General features: G+C 34.0%; 1 protein-coding gene across 1 annotated transcript in view; it reads right to left on the bottom strand.

The window, feature by feature from the left end:
• Positions 1–11,842: 11,842 nt before the first annotated feature.
• LOC149528225 (uncharacterized) overlaps positions 11,843–16,724 on the bottom strand; it is a 33,858-nt gene continuing 28,976 nt past the window's right edge. Inside the window, exon 2 of the mRNA XM_089808572.1 lies at positions 11,843–12,217. Within this exon, the coding sequence (XP_089664698.1) occupies positions 12,009–12,182 (174 nt within the window). The 5' untranslated portion in view covers positions 12,183–12,217 and the 3' untranslated portion in view covers positions 11,843–12,008. The remainder of the gene's footprint in view (positions 12,218–16,724) is intronic.

Here is a 16,724-nt window from a genome sequence, read left to right as displayed (position 1 = left end):
GACACATGATGCCTCATAGGATGTCCCACATGATGAGACACATCATATTACACAAGATGAGACATCTGAGTCATCTTCATGTGGAGTAAAAAGTACTACAGATCAGATAGATTAGGTCTTTTCGCAACTTTAGATTGTGTTTTTATGACACGTATTGTTTATTATGATACACTTTGTATTAGGACAGTTAACTATATTTTATTTTATTTTGACTTCATAGATCATGTTATGACATGTTAGACCATGTTATATATTTTTATGACTTCTTATCATGCTAGTTTATCTAGTGTAGATTATTATGTTATCATGTTGTAAGTATGAACCATTTTGTTTATAGTGACATGTTTTATTCATGTTATGACACATTTTGTTAGTATATGGTACATGAACAATAATTTTAATAATTTTAATTAAATATAGGAACATTAATTTAAACATGTTTGAATGTAAAAGTAATAGAAAAATATAGGAGGTCATTACTTGAATTGACAAAGAATTTAATATCAAGTGCCACCTTTAACTTTCAAATGGAAGTGAACTCCTATATTTTACACAACTGAACTCATATTATTAAAAAAGTGAAGTCGTATAAATTTAAAACAAGTGAAGTCATATATAACACAATGAGAAGTACATAACTAGAAGTGAACTCTTGTTTTTAAATGTTTAGAACATGTTTCGATTTCAAAATAAAAATTTGGTTCAACAAATTTCTTCAAATGAGGTCCTACAAAATAAAATTTTGAAGAAAAAAAAACACAATTTGAAATGTTAACAAAAGCATAAATTAATAAGACCTATCTGTATTATGTAAATATGTGTAATGGATGTACTCACTATGTGTAATTACACAAGATGTTGATGTTGAATCCACCTTAAACATTTAAATTTGCATCAATTGTACTTGAGACCTCAATAAGAGGTATATAAGTTCTCTAATTTTCTATAGACAACGCATACATACATTTAAATTATATAAGTACATATATAAAAAGAGGACAACAAAGAGAAAACTTACATATGTGTATTTTGTAGTCATCCCACTGTACCATATGCATCCTCTCTCTTTTGCAATGCATCTATGATTGCCTCGTGCTCATCCATTGAAATTGTCCATAATACCTTATTGGAGGGTCTCCCTTTGTGTCTTTCTAATTTGATATTTATTGTCACAACCAAATTAGAATAGTGTAAAATCTTCTTTTCTGATTGATAGTCTTCAAATGTTGGTAAACCATTTCTTCTTGTTAGGTATGTACGTAGTCAGGTGCCAATTGCAACAACAGACCCAATTGGACACTCAAAACCATCATCATCTACTTGATGACATCAATTTTTTCTTAGGTTCCACACATCTAACTAGCCAATACTTAGTCTGTTCATCATTATCATTAGGTGCAATAACAGCATAAACATGTCCTACAAGATAAAGTACATAAACAATTTAATCACATGTGTACATAAATAAATAATATATTAATGACATGTACATAAATAAATAATATAAAATGAAGCATGGTCACAATAGAATTCAACTAGCCAATAGTGGCATGTTGTGATGGTTAATTTGTTGTGTTGTTATCCTTGCCATCAAGGTTCAAATCTCATGGGGATGAGGTCCCCCGTTTGTGGCCTCACTGGTTCATAGCTCCAGGTCAAAGCGTTTACCCTTCTTTTATAAAAAAAAAAAAAAAAAAAACAATAGAATTCAATTAAATTATGCATCCCAGGTTGTATGAGGTCTGAAATATGACCATAGTCTTCTGATGCAAATGTAACATTTGGGCCTTCATTTACTATATCATCTTCAAAATGTGTTTCAGTAGGTGCTAATAATTTTTGTTGCCAATCTTCAACCCATTCTATATTCCCGCATTCTTCCCATTCACCTGCAAGACAAAACTGACAAAAACAAGCAAACTCCCTAGTCCATATAGTCCAAGTGTTAGAATTTGAACCCATAAATGAATGTCATTTAGCTGACCTGCTAATCGTCTCACAGTCATATCTTAAAAGGATATTCTTCTCTTCAACTAGGTAGAAGAAACGCCTGATTGTAGAGTTTTGACTTGATCCTGTGTATAAATATTTGTTGTACATCATTCCACAATCTCATGTGCATTTTTGAATTTGGCTTTTTCCTCAAATTTTAATTGCTCTCTACAAAGGGCTCTCTTCACACATGCACCTGCACCATCATGTTCTCCTTTACCATGTCTAGCCTCAAAAAAACTCCACACATGTTGGATATTAGTTTGCCTGTGTCTTACTCAACCAATAGAACATTCTAGAATTCTTGAATTGTCCTATACAATTATCTGACCATAGCTAATGTTGTGTAATTTGAATTTGTGTCTCTTAAATTATCATAAAAGACCTTGAAACAATATTGGACAAACTCGAATGAATGAAATTTATTATCACTCATATAGACATGGTACTCTCTTAATATTTTTCGATCCTCCTATGTACTATCAGGTGCATGCCTATAAACTATATGAACAAAAATTACTACTTGACTGAATTGTAATATTGTGCTTGCACTTCATCTTGGGGTCCAAGTGTGTAGTTCTCTACAAAGTCAACAACTAAAAGTATAGTACCAATTGAAAACGTATTCTTACATATGTGAAATTGTCCATCAAGTCATCTAGCATATTGAGAGTGTTTAACATATTTTGGTATGATCACACTTTTAAACTCATCCATAAATGCATGACAACTAATTTTATCTGTAACTAGATCACACATTCTCCCAATCTTCCCATCCTTCAATGGATATTCAATAGTTTTTAATCTATTTACATCAACTAATTGTTGTCCAAAAGTAGTCAAAGAATTTTCATGCAAACATTCATCTAACAAAGAAAGATTGCCACACATATCACATGTCCCTGAAAGACATGCATTGAAAAGAAAATATTGGTCATTAAGTGACTTATAAAAGAAACTTGATATAAAATCTTTTATAGTTTGAGGTACTATTTGTATACCACATTTCTGCAACATTTCTTTACTATGCATGGTACCACATATAGATTGAAATACATCATAATGGTAATGAAATTGAACATAAGTTTTACAACATGTGATTCTTTCCTTGTTGATCCTTACATACCATGGTTTACACTTTTCAAAAGATCTTTAATTAATGGTAATAGTTTTAGATTAAGGTAAAAGTAGGTTTTGAAGGGGCCTCGAAACCCATTACATCAAAGAGAAAGATAAACCATTAAGCACAACCAAGTTTTAAAAGGACCTAAAACCAGCCAAACAACTAAACCAGGTTATGTAGGAACCTGAAACCAGCAGATATTTATTTAACGGTAATAGTTAACACCTTATCATTTTTTATTTTTTTTAACAATTCAGTGAAAGTCATGTCCAAAAAGTGTTTAGGATGTGGATCACGTATTTTTGAGTCAACTCTCAATTTAAGAACATCTCTTGAATTAGGTTATAATATTGTATTATTATGCTAAAAATTGTCAACCAAAATTTTGACTTCACTAGTAAGTTTCATATCGGGTCTTGAGAGTCTACCACTAGAAGTCCACAAACTATTTGTTGGATCACATTCAAAGTTAACCCTTCTCTTTACAACTCTTTTTTAAGTTTTACAACTCACACTAAGATATGCACTTATGTTACTAATCAATCTTTTGTCAGTAGTTGATCTGTTAACTAAAGTTGTTATTGCTCGTCGTGCTACATTCTTATCTTTAGAGCGACTTCTCTTTTCAATAACATTGAAGGCACTAGCAATAGTAGATACAACTTGTTTTAAAGACTCATTTTTATTCTTGGGTTTTGCATACATTCCTAACATTTTCATTACTTTTCACATTTTAGACATTTTAATTAGTTGCAACATCAAATGACATTGAAACCCAAATTTCTTATTATTAAAAAAAAAGTCTATATAATCTATTAGCATGTGTCATAATCTATCTCCACAAAACCAATCCACGAAGATTATTTAGCACATCATTAAAAATGAAAATTATGCTCACGCACTTCAATATCATTGAAACATGTTTGTTCAGTACTTGGTGTTTCCATGTCTACATTCATATAATTGTTATTTGCAATGTTATTAGTTCCCATCTTTGGCAGGAAACTAATGGAATCATGAGGTTCAATATTAGTTACATAATCTAAAAATTTCAACATATACTAATGTTTGTAAAAGCTATATTAATTTGCATTTTTTTTTTAATTAAAAAATGCAATTTTTAAAAAATTGTATCGGCTCATGATGAAAAAAGCAATGAAAAATTCAATTTTCTTCAACAAAAATACAAATATTTTTTCTAACACCTCTATTAACGAATGCATTAATTGCAATTTTATCTTTTCCATATTTGTGACAAGTGGATAAACTTTCAAAAAATCAATTATTTTTCTAACAACTTTATTAATGAATGCATTAATTGCAACTTTATCTTTTCCACATTTGTGACAAGTGGATAGACTTTTTTTTTAAATAATTATTTTTATCTTCCACCTCACAAATATGTCTAATCAATATTAATTATTCCTATCTATTTTCCTTACCAAGTTCACATATAGACTTCAATGTTTTACATTTCTTATTTTAAATATATTTATTACTAGTTTTACATTGATGTTTATTTTTATAATTTGGAAAATGTTATTCAAATATACATATTTTAATCAAATATAAAGTTAAATATATTTCTTATTTTAAACACATTTACTATCTTCTACTATTTTACAATTTCGCTCAATTTTTTTTTTGTACCATTAATACTACCCCTCAAACTTACTACATATCTTGGTACTTTGATTTAAGTAATCAACAATTTTTTAAAAAAATTAAATATTTCAACTTATTATTGAATTGGTTGAAATGAGTAATTCATTCATATAATATAATTTTTATTATTATTTATATATTTCTTAAAATAATAAAATTATTAATATTTTTCAAATTCTCTTCAACTCTCTATTATTCTACCTTTACTTGTATTTATAATAACATATCATTCTCTCTTTTAGCTCTCTCTTCATATAACATTATATCCCATGGGCCATAGGCATCCTTGATATCAACATTAGCTTAGTTGTATATATACCGAAAAATGTTATGAACGTTTCCATTTTAAAAGACACTTCAACATTTTCCATTAGATTCTTTTGTAAAATTGACCAAAATCTACGCCATAATAATTAGAAACAAGATAGAGATCATTGCAAAAGCTACTTCATTCAACCATAAAAACATGAAGGCAGGAACTTTGGTGCATGCGCCCCTTGTTTGGAATTTGAATCTCATTTTCATTTTTTCTTGGCATTTGAATCTCATTTTTCATTTTTTCTTGGTATTTATTTTGGGGCTTGCATTTCCATTGGAGTATGTTGCATGATCATTTGACAATCTATTCTCATGAAAAAACCTAAATCATTTAAATCATAACCTACTTCTACAAAATCACCAATTTCATGATGAGCAAAAGCTCAAGGGTTTAGAGACACGCCTGTATTGAATGTTTGATTAGAATGTGCACATAAAACTCTTTGTATTGGGTTCTCTTCTTCAGCCTCTTCATCCATCATTGTATCTTCAATGTTTTTCTCTTCTGAAATAATATTTGAAATTGAAGGCCCAATATTGCTCAACTCTCTAATTTTGTGTCTTCTCTCTCATTGATGTTGTGCTTCATTCTCTTTGTTTGTTGCAATCTCCTCATTTTTTAGAACTTCTATTTTCTTCTTTTTTTGTTGTTTTGATCTCATGTTTGCACCAATTTTGAATTCAAATCAATAGCTTGCAAATTGTAAAAGATGACAAGAAAACATGATAATTGTGATAGAAATTCAATGTTGCAACTCAAAACTATCAATCAATCATTGCAATATTTGATAAGTGCTTTGTGGGTCATCTTTTGGGGCCCAACACGCACTTAAGAATCGGGCACTCGATTTTTAAACAATCGGGTAGCCAATTCTAAATCGGGCACCCAACATTTAAATAATACCCGATTCTAATTCGGGTACCCGATTACTTAAATATTGGGTGTCTGATTCGTACAATGGCTAAATTAGAATCGAGTGTCCAATTTTTTTTTGAATTGAAAATCGGGTGCTTGATTCTAATGCTATGGATGCGAATTTCCTTGTGGCAGTGCGTTTTGCCTTGGGGAAAGGCATGGTATAGGCTTGGTGGGACCAACCTTGTGCCTTTATGTAGCAAATTTTGACTAAGGCAATTATTCGACAATTTCAAGGATCATTGTAATTTTTATACGATCTTCCCCATTGAATTTTTTGACATAAGGAAAACCCACTATAGGTTATGAGTTCATTTGCTATTTTTGCACTATTTATTAATCAAAAGTGCCTCTAAAATAGTGAGATTCACTAAAACTTTAATTAACTTTTTTAATCTTTCATATTTCTTAAATTAATTTTTTATTAAATTATGGTGTAAATTAATCGTCAATTAAAAATTATTCATTAAATAATTTTAAAAAAATTATTCGCATCAATCTTTGGTGTGTAGTTAACTACTTTTAGAAGGATTCACAAAAATTCATTTGGTTGTGTCAAATTATGGTGTTCGTACATGAGTGTAGTATGGTCTTGAAACAAGCATTTTGAAAAAGTGGCTTTTAAAGATCCATGCCAAAATAATAATCTATCATATGGGTATACAAATAAATTACATACTAAAAAGGAGATTCCTAGCACTACAATTTTTATTTCTAAAAATTTTCAATATTTAATCTCTAAATGCCTCAAATTTTGGCATCAATTGACAATATATTTCAAAATATACTAATGACTTGCTAACAGATCAATTAACATGTAAGTTACTCCTAATAAATTCATTATGCTAACCACTAACTAATTTATACTAGACCATTTACTAACTAAACTATGTATACCTTCTACAAACTACACTTAATAACATTAATACTATCTAGTCTGAATATTAACTACTACTAATCTACTAACATTAACTAATTACTACCCTTTTTCCCATCTAATTTCTTCCTAACTTCTTTTCCCACTGCCCTCATGTGCTTACCTAGTTGATCCCCTTGTTAATATACCCTGTGCACTTGGAAGGCGGCCACCATAGGCAAGAGAAGGCGTGATGGAGGTGGTCCCCCTCCACACCATGTCTGAAATGACAAGGGGTATAGGGCGACAGTCAGAGACAAGGGTGATGAGAGGGCCACTAACCCAAGGGCCCCTCTCCCGTGTGTGTGTGTGTGTGTGTGTGTGTGTGTATTTATTATTTATTTATTATTATTAAATAATGTGTATTTCCCCCTTTGACTTCGATGGGTGTCTAGGTAAATAGGATGTGTGCTATATGTTTTAGTATAAGTATTTAATTTTTTTATTAAATTTCTATCATTTAAAAGGTCCCTATCGTCCATTATACAATGGGTAATTAGGGAAAATTGTGAATTGTTTAGGCAACATATAATTCACATGTTTCCCTATATATATATAATTTTATCTATTTTGTAGGAGTCTAAATAAATGTCCACATAAGGTCACATGAATCCCTTATAGGTTCTTTATATACTATGTTATATTATTATGGCATTACATCCTATATAATAGGATCTTTAAGAATATGAGTTATTTAGCTCATCTCCATACAAAATCCAACAAAATCCAAAGAATAAAATGCACACTACCAAATTTTGTTTGCTTATGTATGCTTACAAAATGGTGGCTTACACCTAGTTTATTTTCCTCTAATTATTGCATTAGGATCATGAGATTGATTTATAATGTTTTGAGTTTAGATTTAGAGCTAACATTCCTATAGTGTGGTTTAGATAATGTGAATAAGATGGGGAATTCTCCATTTCAAGTGCATTACACAATGACAACTTTCATCTTCATACTACATCAACATAATGATGAAACCAAACTTCTCCTATTGAATTTCTTGAGCACAAAACCTGCATTTACATTTAAAACAAGAACCATGGAGGCTCAACTCCCAACGTAGGCCTCATTGAGGCCACCCACTTGAGCTAGGAAAACCAATCACAACCATACAATCTCACAATTACAACATTGAACTTCCCTAACCATGGCTTCACAATGATTCACAAATGGAATCATAAACATAGGGTTAAGGTGGGCTCTTCAAGAGGAGAATTGCCACAGCTTTACAAGTTACATAACATGAAGATTACCATACCTCTAGAAGGCTTTCACAATACATTATTATCTCCACAAAACTTTCCTTATCACCCCCAAAACTCAATATCAATAACTATGACTTCAATGGAGCCCATACTCCATGAAATTCCTCTCTTCTCCATGAGAAGAGGCTCTCAACTACATTGTCAAGCCCAACTAACCCCTTCACCCAAGACTCCTCTTCCCTCCCAAGGGTGAGTGAAGCCTTCACACCCAAAACAACACTTGAAACCAAAACCAAAGAAATCAAGAAGGAAACAAAATGCAACAAATCCTCATACTCACTTCAAACACAACACGATAACAACCTATTTACAATATGCATTCACATTCCAAAATGATCATACCTGCAACAGTATCTTTTCAAGAATCAAAGGAAGAACAAACTCATGGCATGAAGCACCAACCTTGGTCCAATGCAAATGGCAATGAAAATTGAGAAGAGCTCCCTTTTCCCTTAGCCTCCAATTCTTCAAAGCCCTAAGTGTCTCTAAAATTAGAGAGTGGTTGAACATTCAACTAGTTTGCCCAAAGCCCTCTAAAAAGGCCTCCAAAAAACCCTACCACTATCTAAAAAATGGCGAAGACACTCCTTTCTCTTACACTATTGTCCCTTCCAAAAATTTAAGCTTGGCCAAGTATGAGGGTGAGGAAAGTGCTATGAGATAACTCCATTTTCGAATTGCTTAAAAATGGCTTGTTTAGAGGGTCTCTAAAGTTATCTAGACCTTTAAATGGTGAATTTTAGACCCCTAACATGCAACACTATCATGTGGGTACCCTAATTTCCACTAAAATGGCACCTTGGGACCACTTTTTAAGTCCTCTAAAATCACTAAGTTTGAATTTGAATTTCAACATGATGGTAACTTCTCCTAACAACTCTTTCAAGTGGGGTTAACTTGAGTACTTCATTGGGACTAATTTTGGGCTAAGTGATTTCTTGCCAAAAACCCTAATTTGACATGTCATCCACAAATGGACAATACAAGTGTCAAGTGACACCTTAAGGCACATTACACATCACAATGACATGTCTCTAGTTACAACATGGATTTAAATCTATTACAAACATAAAATTCACATTTACAAAATAAAACACATAACGAGGTTTGAATCTTTCCAATAGATTCAACCTTGGCTAAACCGAGGAAAAATCATGTGTGTTTGTGTGTGTTTGTGTGTGTGTGTGTATTACATAATGGCATTCAACATTAGACATGCATATTAATTCATTCCAATTAACTTTTCTGTTCTAAACAATATCATATGAAATACTTGCAACATTAAAATATCATGATCTACTCATCCACAAAAATTCCTACTTTAAACATAACCAATTTAACATTCAGGGTATCATCATGATTCAGTTTCTATCATAACAGTGGACACTTTAACATATCCATCAAATCATTAAAACATGTAAAATAGATATGGAAGCTACCAGTCCCAGGGACTTCAGTCACTTGGCTACTGGGGATAGGTCCATATTGAGCAGATGATTCAGGAGCAGTAGCAGTTGCTTCTGCTCCAGCAGTCTTCTGATGCATTGATTCAGCATTTTTCGTCCATGGAGCGTTTCAGCCCCTCTCAAGATTCAGCTTTTCATCGGGATAGGTATGAAGGTGCTCGAGAGCTGGCCTGGTGAGGCACGAGCATACCACCTGCCTCTGCGGAATCTGTGACTGGGTGAATCAGCAGATAGATAATACCCTCTGCCATTAATCAGCAGATAGATAATACCCTCTGCCTGTTCACTGGAATAAGAGGCAATACAACTCCCCAACCCCCCCCCCATATGGCATTGCCCTACCATTCTAAGGGGGTCCCACACATGCCCCCCACCCTGCTTTAGTTCACAACATGAGTAAAGATCACCATAATGCAGACATCAAAGGTAAAGGATAATGGAAGTCTCTTTCTAACAAACCAAAAGTCTGTCAAAACATCAAGTCATAAGGTATCAAAACATGAGTAAATCATCTATACTATGATGGGTCGGGGTGAGGCCTCACAGGGTTGCATGCAAAGTAACTACAAATCTATGTCAAGGGGATTCATTCATATTGAGCAGCCTATTGATTTCAGTGGTGGATTATATCTCTTTTCGTATCTACTGGCAGTGAGCCTTGTTATATCAGCAGTAAGCCCTATTGGTTGTGAGCCTTAATATTCTGACAATGACCCTTACTTTACCTGAAGTAAACAATACCAGTAGTGAGTTTTTGTTAAAAATACCATACCAGTGTCACCTTAATGGGTGTGTCACACTTCATGCAAATTAACTTCTCTGTGACTTTTTCCAATTTGGGTTTAGTGTCACCTTAATAGGTGTGTCACACTTCATGCAAATTAACTTCTCTGTGACTTTTTCCTTGTTATATCAGCAGTGAGCCCTATTGGTTGTGAGCCTTAATATTCTGACAATGACCCTTACTTTACCTGCAGTAAACAATACCAGTAGTGAGTTTTTGTTAAAAATACCATACCAGTGGCACCTTAATAGGTGTGTCACACTTATGCAAATTAACTTCTCTGTGACTTTTTCCAATTTGGGTTTTCTAGGTAAATCCTAGTGTTCTCTGTGTCGATATTTTCTCTCTAAATGTTTACATTTTATGTGAATGTCTGATGTATCTAAAGTTGTTAATATTGTTGTTTGTGAGTTAACTGACAGAGGAAAAGTTTTAAACTGCAGCTCTACACTCATTAGCAATTATCGATTCTTACATTCTCTCCCACGAGCTGTTCAGCCACTTTTGAGGTGAGCTACTAGCTTTCCTGTTAATGGGCCATTTATGTCCTTTGTAATAATCAATACCTTGTATTTTTGTGTTGTGATCTCTATTGATGCCTCTGGGTTGTGGATGTGTAAGGGTCAGCACCCTTGTTTCATGATTATATCATGATTTTTTTAGGATACCATCATCTATGGTACATCATCTTAACAAAACCATGAGATATAAGCCAATCTCCCACTCCTTAAAGGACAAATGCACAGTGGTCATGTATGAAAATGGTGAAAGAAGCAAATTGAAAAGCAGTTGTTTAACTCCCATTTGCATTTTCAAGCAGCACTTTACTGTAGATGAATGGAATGCTAAAAGGTCGATGACACCTACTAGGCATTAAAAATTATCAATTTTTCTATCAAACAATTCGATTCTACAATAAGTTAAACTAGATGATGCTATCAAACCTATAAAATTTACAATGGATCCCACAACATTAAAGATTGGATGCAACTGTAACAAATACAATATCTATAATGTCACTCTAAACTAGTTCTCTATCAATACATAAGCATCTTAAGCCATTACAAATTGGATAGAACTATGATGGTCTAAAGTGATGGTCTAAAATGCATCGGAAACAATTGATGTCTCTGAAATAGTTGAATATCAATATCCGACACATCCTGAACCATTTTAAAGTATATGATTAACTTTTAATTTATCATGATTCTATACAAACAAACAGATGATACGGGAATTCATAATCATGTCAGTAAAGGCAAAACTATTTATTTATAATCTTCCCACAAATCTAACATAGAAGCAATATATTTTAAAATTTTCACCATTTAAAAATGTGGAAACTACAGTGAAGCAGGTTTATTGATCCAAAAATGACAGCAGAGAGATCATTGCCGAAAAGCTTATAAAAATATATTTATAATTTGCAAAAACTAATTCCCATCAACTGCATTGCTGATTAAGATCCAGTAAAACATTGACTTGGATAGGAATCTAACATAATTTATAATATGCAGTTTAATAATAAGTTGAAAAAACAAATTTACAAATGAAATTTCATTTCATCTTAGCCTCAGTGAATAAAACATGGCGATTCACCCTAGGATCATACTTGCGAAACTCTAACTTTCCGGGAAGCTTTCGAGGATTTTTCCGCTTGACATAAAAGAATCCAGTGCCTGCTGCTGAGATCAGTCTAATAAAAATAGAACCACCCTTTGCCTTCGCCATATGACTGGGTCCACTCACCTCCTGCCTGCTATTTACTGCGACCCAATAACCATTAGCTTTGTAATGACAAATATGAAATATTTAACATTATCTCATTTTAAATCACATTGAAAATTTTAAAGGAACATCCAGTGATTGTGGTGTTGAAGTTAAATATTGTTTCAACAGTTCAACTATCAATTTTACTGCAAAGAACTCCATATGAGGTAGTCCAATAACAACAACCATGATATATAATATGCAGGATGCATAAATGCAAAACTAAAATAACCCCTCATCATATTCAAATCTGCAAAAACACATATAGCCACCATAATGTCCAAGCAACTCGATCATATTTGGTCTCCGAACAAACAAATAAAACATGCATTTCTGTATGTCCGTCAGGACTGAACCACATCACAAGCTCATACACAGAAACAGGAAAACCACAAATTCTAGAAACCAAAACCGAAATCTACATCTCATATAAACTTCAAAATGGTCTTTGGAAGACAAACACACCAAACCCAAACAATATGGTAATGTCTTCATTCTAGATTCTTATCTTTCAAGGCAAATATAAGAAAAACACTGAAATTGGAGGGGCAATATATGCATTCTATAAAACAGAAAAAATTACAACATTTAAAAGCCATCCAACAAAAAGATCCCCTTTCACTATAAAAGAAAACTTAACCCAAGAGACAAAGTAGCAAATTTTAGAAAACCTAAGCCTCATTTAGGTTTCGACCTTGCAGTCAGCATCCCAGAGGTTAAAACCAAAAAGAATCATAAAAGAAGGTTTGAAAATTGTTTTAAAAGTTAAAACCCTTGTAGCCTACATCTGCCACACTCTCATACAAAAATATTTGAACACGAACTACAGAAAAACAGAGAAGAAAACAAATCCAGCAACTCACCTGAAAAAACTTGCTATGTAAAAACCACAAACTTACAGAAAAATTACTGATTTGTGAACAGAAATTGCCATTTTGGGCAAAGGCAAAAAGGGTATGCCAAAAATCACATAGCCATATTAATTCCAGGCAATCGGCACAATGGAATCTGAACCCTTTTTTGCTTCTATTCAGATCACGACTAGCTTGAATAATGCCTGTCCATACAAACCAATCAAGTGTCTCTCAAGTGTTTCAAAGTGGCCCTAATTAGATGAAACTATAAAATAGCACTTACACCAAGGAGATGCAATGGTTAGTACTTCCAATTTATATAGAATGTCCAGCGAAGAATTTTATTAAAAATATTTAAAAATTGTTTATGAGAAGCTTCAGCCTATCACACGAGATGATAGTACACCTTTACATATGCAACTTAAATGTCATGTTTCCTTTGTATAGTCTATAAATGCTCGTCCACACATTGTGTACAATCACATTGGGATATATTACCATTATGACTGCTTGTCAAATGGGTCTGATTCTTGCAATTGGATTAAAAACTAATGTACATCTTATTAAAAAATTATCATAATTGAGATTCTTTGTTAACTTTGAAGAAGGCTAATCTTAATGAAAATGAAAACAAATAATCAAACAGTCAGATGATCAAGAGTAACTTCCTGTCATGCCCCAGACTAATTTTATCTTTTGATCCAGAGCCAACTAGGGGAAAATAAGCAGAAGCAAAAAACACTTAATAAATATTAATTGCCAAATGCTACTCGGCCATCCTTGCATGCTACCGGTAAGCTGGTAACTAATAAACTGTGACCAGACCAATTTGAGATAATGGCATACGCAGGAGCAGCTGATCAGTATAAGAAAAATAGCGCTTTGATTAGGGCAAGGATCGTGATCATTCTGAATAAACAAAGGAAGATAGTATTTTAACTTTTTTATGCCAGTGGTTAAGAGGAAGAGTAATGATTCTTTCAAAGGGGTAGACATATTGAAGAGGCATGACTTCTCCCTCATACTAGAGGGTATAAAAAGAAGAAGAATTCATTCATAGGGGTATCCAAGAAAGGATTGTGATTAGGGATCAAAGAAGAAAGGATTTGCGTGCACATATATATCCATGCAGAAGATCAGATTGATCAGATTGACATAAGGAAAAACAGCAGATCTGTGCATTAATATTTCGTATGCAATAGGGATGATGATATTATGCATCTATATTAATATATCTTCTACCAAGATGTAATAATCTTTCTAAACTTTTTATGTTTCTTTAACTAACATAATTCTTTATTCCCACAAGCAATCATATGGGAATGGAAGGAAATATGTTAGGGAGAGGCAGTAGACAAGTTCTCTCAAATTAAGTAGGCCACCCCAAGTGGATGGAGTTGCCTTGGTTGGATGTTCCTGCTATTTATGGACAAGAGGCAGGCTATCTAAGTTGGATGCTCCACACTCTTAAGCTTAATTGAGCTGAACAATATTCCTCAACAGCCTGCAGTAGACCAGTTCCGTTGAATTAAGTAGGCCACCCAAAGTGGATGGAATCGCCTTGGTTGGATGATCCTGCCATTTGTGGGCCAAGGGTGAGCTATCTTGGATGCTCCGCGCTCTTGGGCCTAATTGTGCCGAACAGTATTCCTCAACAACCTGCAGTAGACCAGTTCCCTCGAATTAAGTAGGCCACCAAGTGGATGGAGTTGGCATTCGTTGGAACTTCCTGCCATTTGTGGGCCAAGGGATGAGCTGTCTTAGTTGGATGCTCCACATTCTTGGGCTTAATTGGACTGAACAGTTTTCCTCAACAACCCGGATTCCCTCAGATTAAGTAGGCCACCAATGGTGGAATTGGCATAGGTAGTTATTACTGCCATTTATGGGCCAAGGGGCAAGTTGTCTTGGATGCCATGTACTCTTGGGCAATTGAGTTGAGCAGACTCCATGTACCCTTTTTGGTTTTTCCTTTCCAAACCCTACTATGGTTGATTATGGGAAATAGAACTATTGATGGCTTGGTTCCTAAAGTTCAAAAGCTATTGCATATTGGCACGCATATTTGTCCTAACCCTGATACAAATAATTGATCTTATGAGTTATATTTAATATTGTCTATAATGGAATTAATCTTGATGAAGACCTTTTCTCAGAAAAATTATAATTCTAATTATATTGTTTTTCTTATTTTAATTGAACTTATGATTTTAGGGTAAGATTTAGGATCACTAAAAGGGGACATGGCACTTACTTTATTTGAATCAGTTGATGCTGGCATTATAATTAGAGAAACAGCATTAGACAGAGACCTGTCCTTAATAATCAGATGGCATTAGATTTGAGCTGTATTTTTCTAAAATGAAATTCATGTGTCAAAATAAAAATCTGTATGGCATGGTACTTAACTTCGATGGAGTAGACGAGTAATTTTCTTGAATGAAGAAAAGTAATTATCAATCGTTTTCTTTCTTACAACAGTCATTGAACATCAAACAGTATAAAACAAAAGCAAGACTGAATTACTGGATTTTGCTTATTTCCAATTCGGAAATCATATACATGTGTAGAAAAAAGCAGGTGGACTTAAATACTGGATATGCTAGGATGAGATGCTAATGGTATTGGAGCGTTCTTTCATATCTATAGAATTTCAACTACGAGAATAAATACTTTTCATGGAAGCTGAAAGAATTAATCTGAGGGTTTAATGAATAACTAAGTCTGATAAGCAAGTAATAACAAAGTCAAATACTGGTGCAGGCTCTATGCACAGATTTTAAAATTTAGTTTTGTAATTTAGAAATACCTCTTCTCCTGCGACAATGTCTTCTCCCGCGACCTGTGACCTTTTCTCCCACTACGACTTCTCTCTTGCTTGAGCTCTTCTCTCTTGCGATGATGGTTTCCATGGCCGTCGTTAGGATTCCTACTACATTGTTTCTGGTGTTCGTGTGTTCCTTGCTGGTGGTCGTGTGTGTGTTTGCCCTCTGCTCGAGCTTTGTTACCGGTTATGCTTCAGGTGTGATCGTCTGCGATTTGTCTTGGGTGTTTACGACTGTGATCAACTCGGGTTTCTTATTCACTTCCTCCTCCTTTCTCAAGAGTTGTGGATACTGTCGCGGGTGTTAGTTTGTGGAGTGACGCGAGTGTTTGAGCGACAAACCTGAGCTTGAATACCCTTTAACAGGTGACGCGAGTGTTTGTCTGTGGGCGCGGGTGGATTATTTCATTCACGCCAGGTTACAGTTTACGGGTTTGGCTATTGAAAGCCGTGGGGAAGGTTTCTGCGAGCTTACGCTACTGGAGGAGGCAGGGATTAACGGTGGGAAGGAAGTTGTATCAGTTTCGGGTCTACAGCACGTTAGGGAGTTTATACAGTCGACTCCATACAACCAAGTCTTCACTAGCAAGCTCGACTTAACATGAGTGACATTTTTCATTGATGGATGTCATTACAAATTCACAGGAGGTGTTGGGAAAGGGCATTTAAATCCATCGGGAGCTGGTTACTGAGCTTATATACCAAGTCTGAGTTGAATATTGAGGACGTCGGGTCTGCATACATCTAGTTCATACCACTTCAGCATTCAACGCACATTTCCAGAATACTAGCAATTGGCTGTGATTCTGCTCCCTGTCTGTTATG

The sequence above is a fragment of the Cupressus sempervirens genome, chromosome 11 (assembly GCF_028749045.1).
Source record: "Cupressus sempervirens isolate cs-2001-9-10 chromosome 11, ASM2874904v1, whole genome shotgun sequence".
Taxonomy (NCBI): domain Eukaryota; kingdom Viridiplantae; phylum Streptophyta; class Pinopsida; order Cupressales; family Cupressaceae; genus Cupressus; species Cupressus sempervirens.
This window is presented reverse-complemented; position numbering and strand designations above follow the sequence as displayed.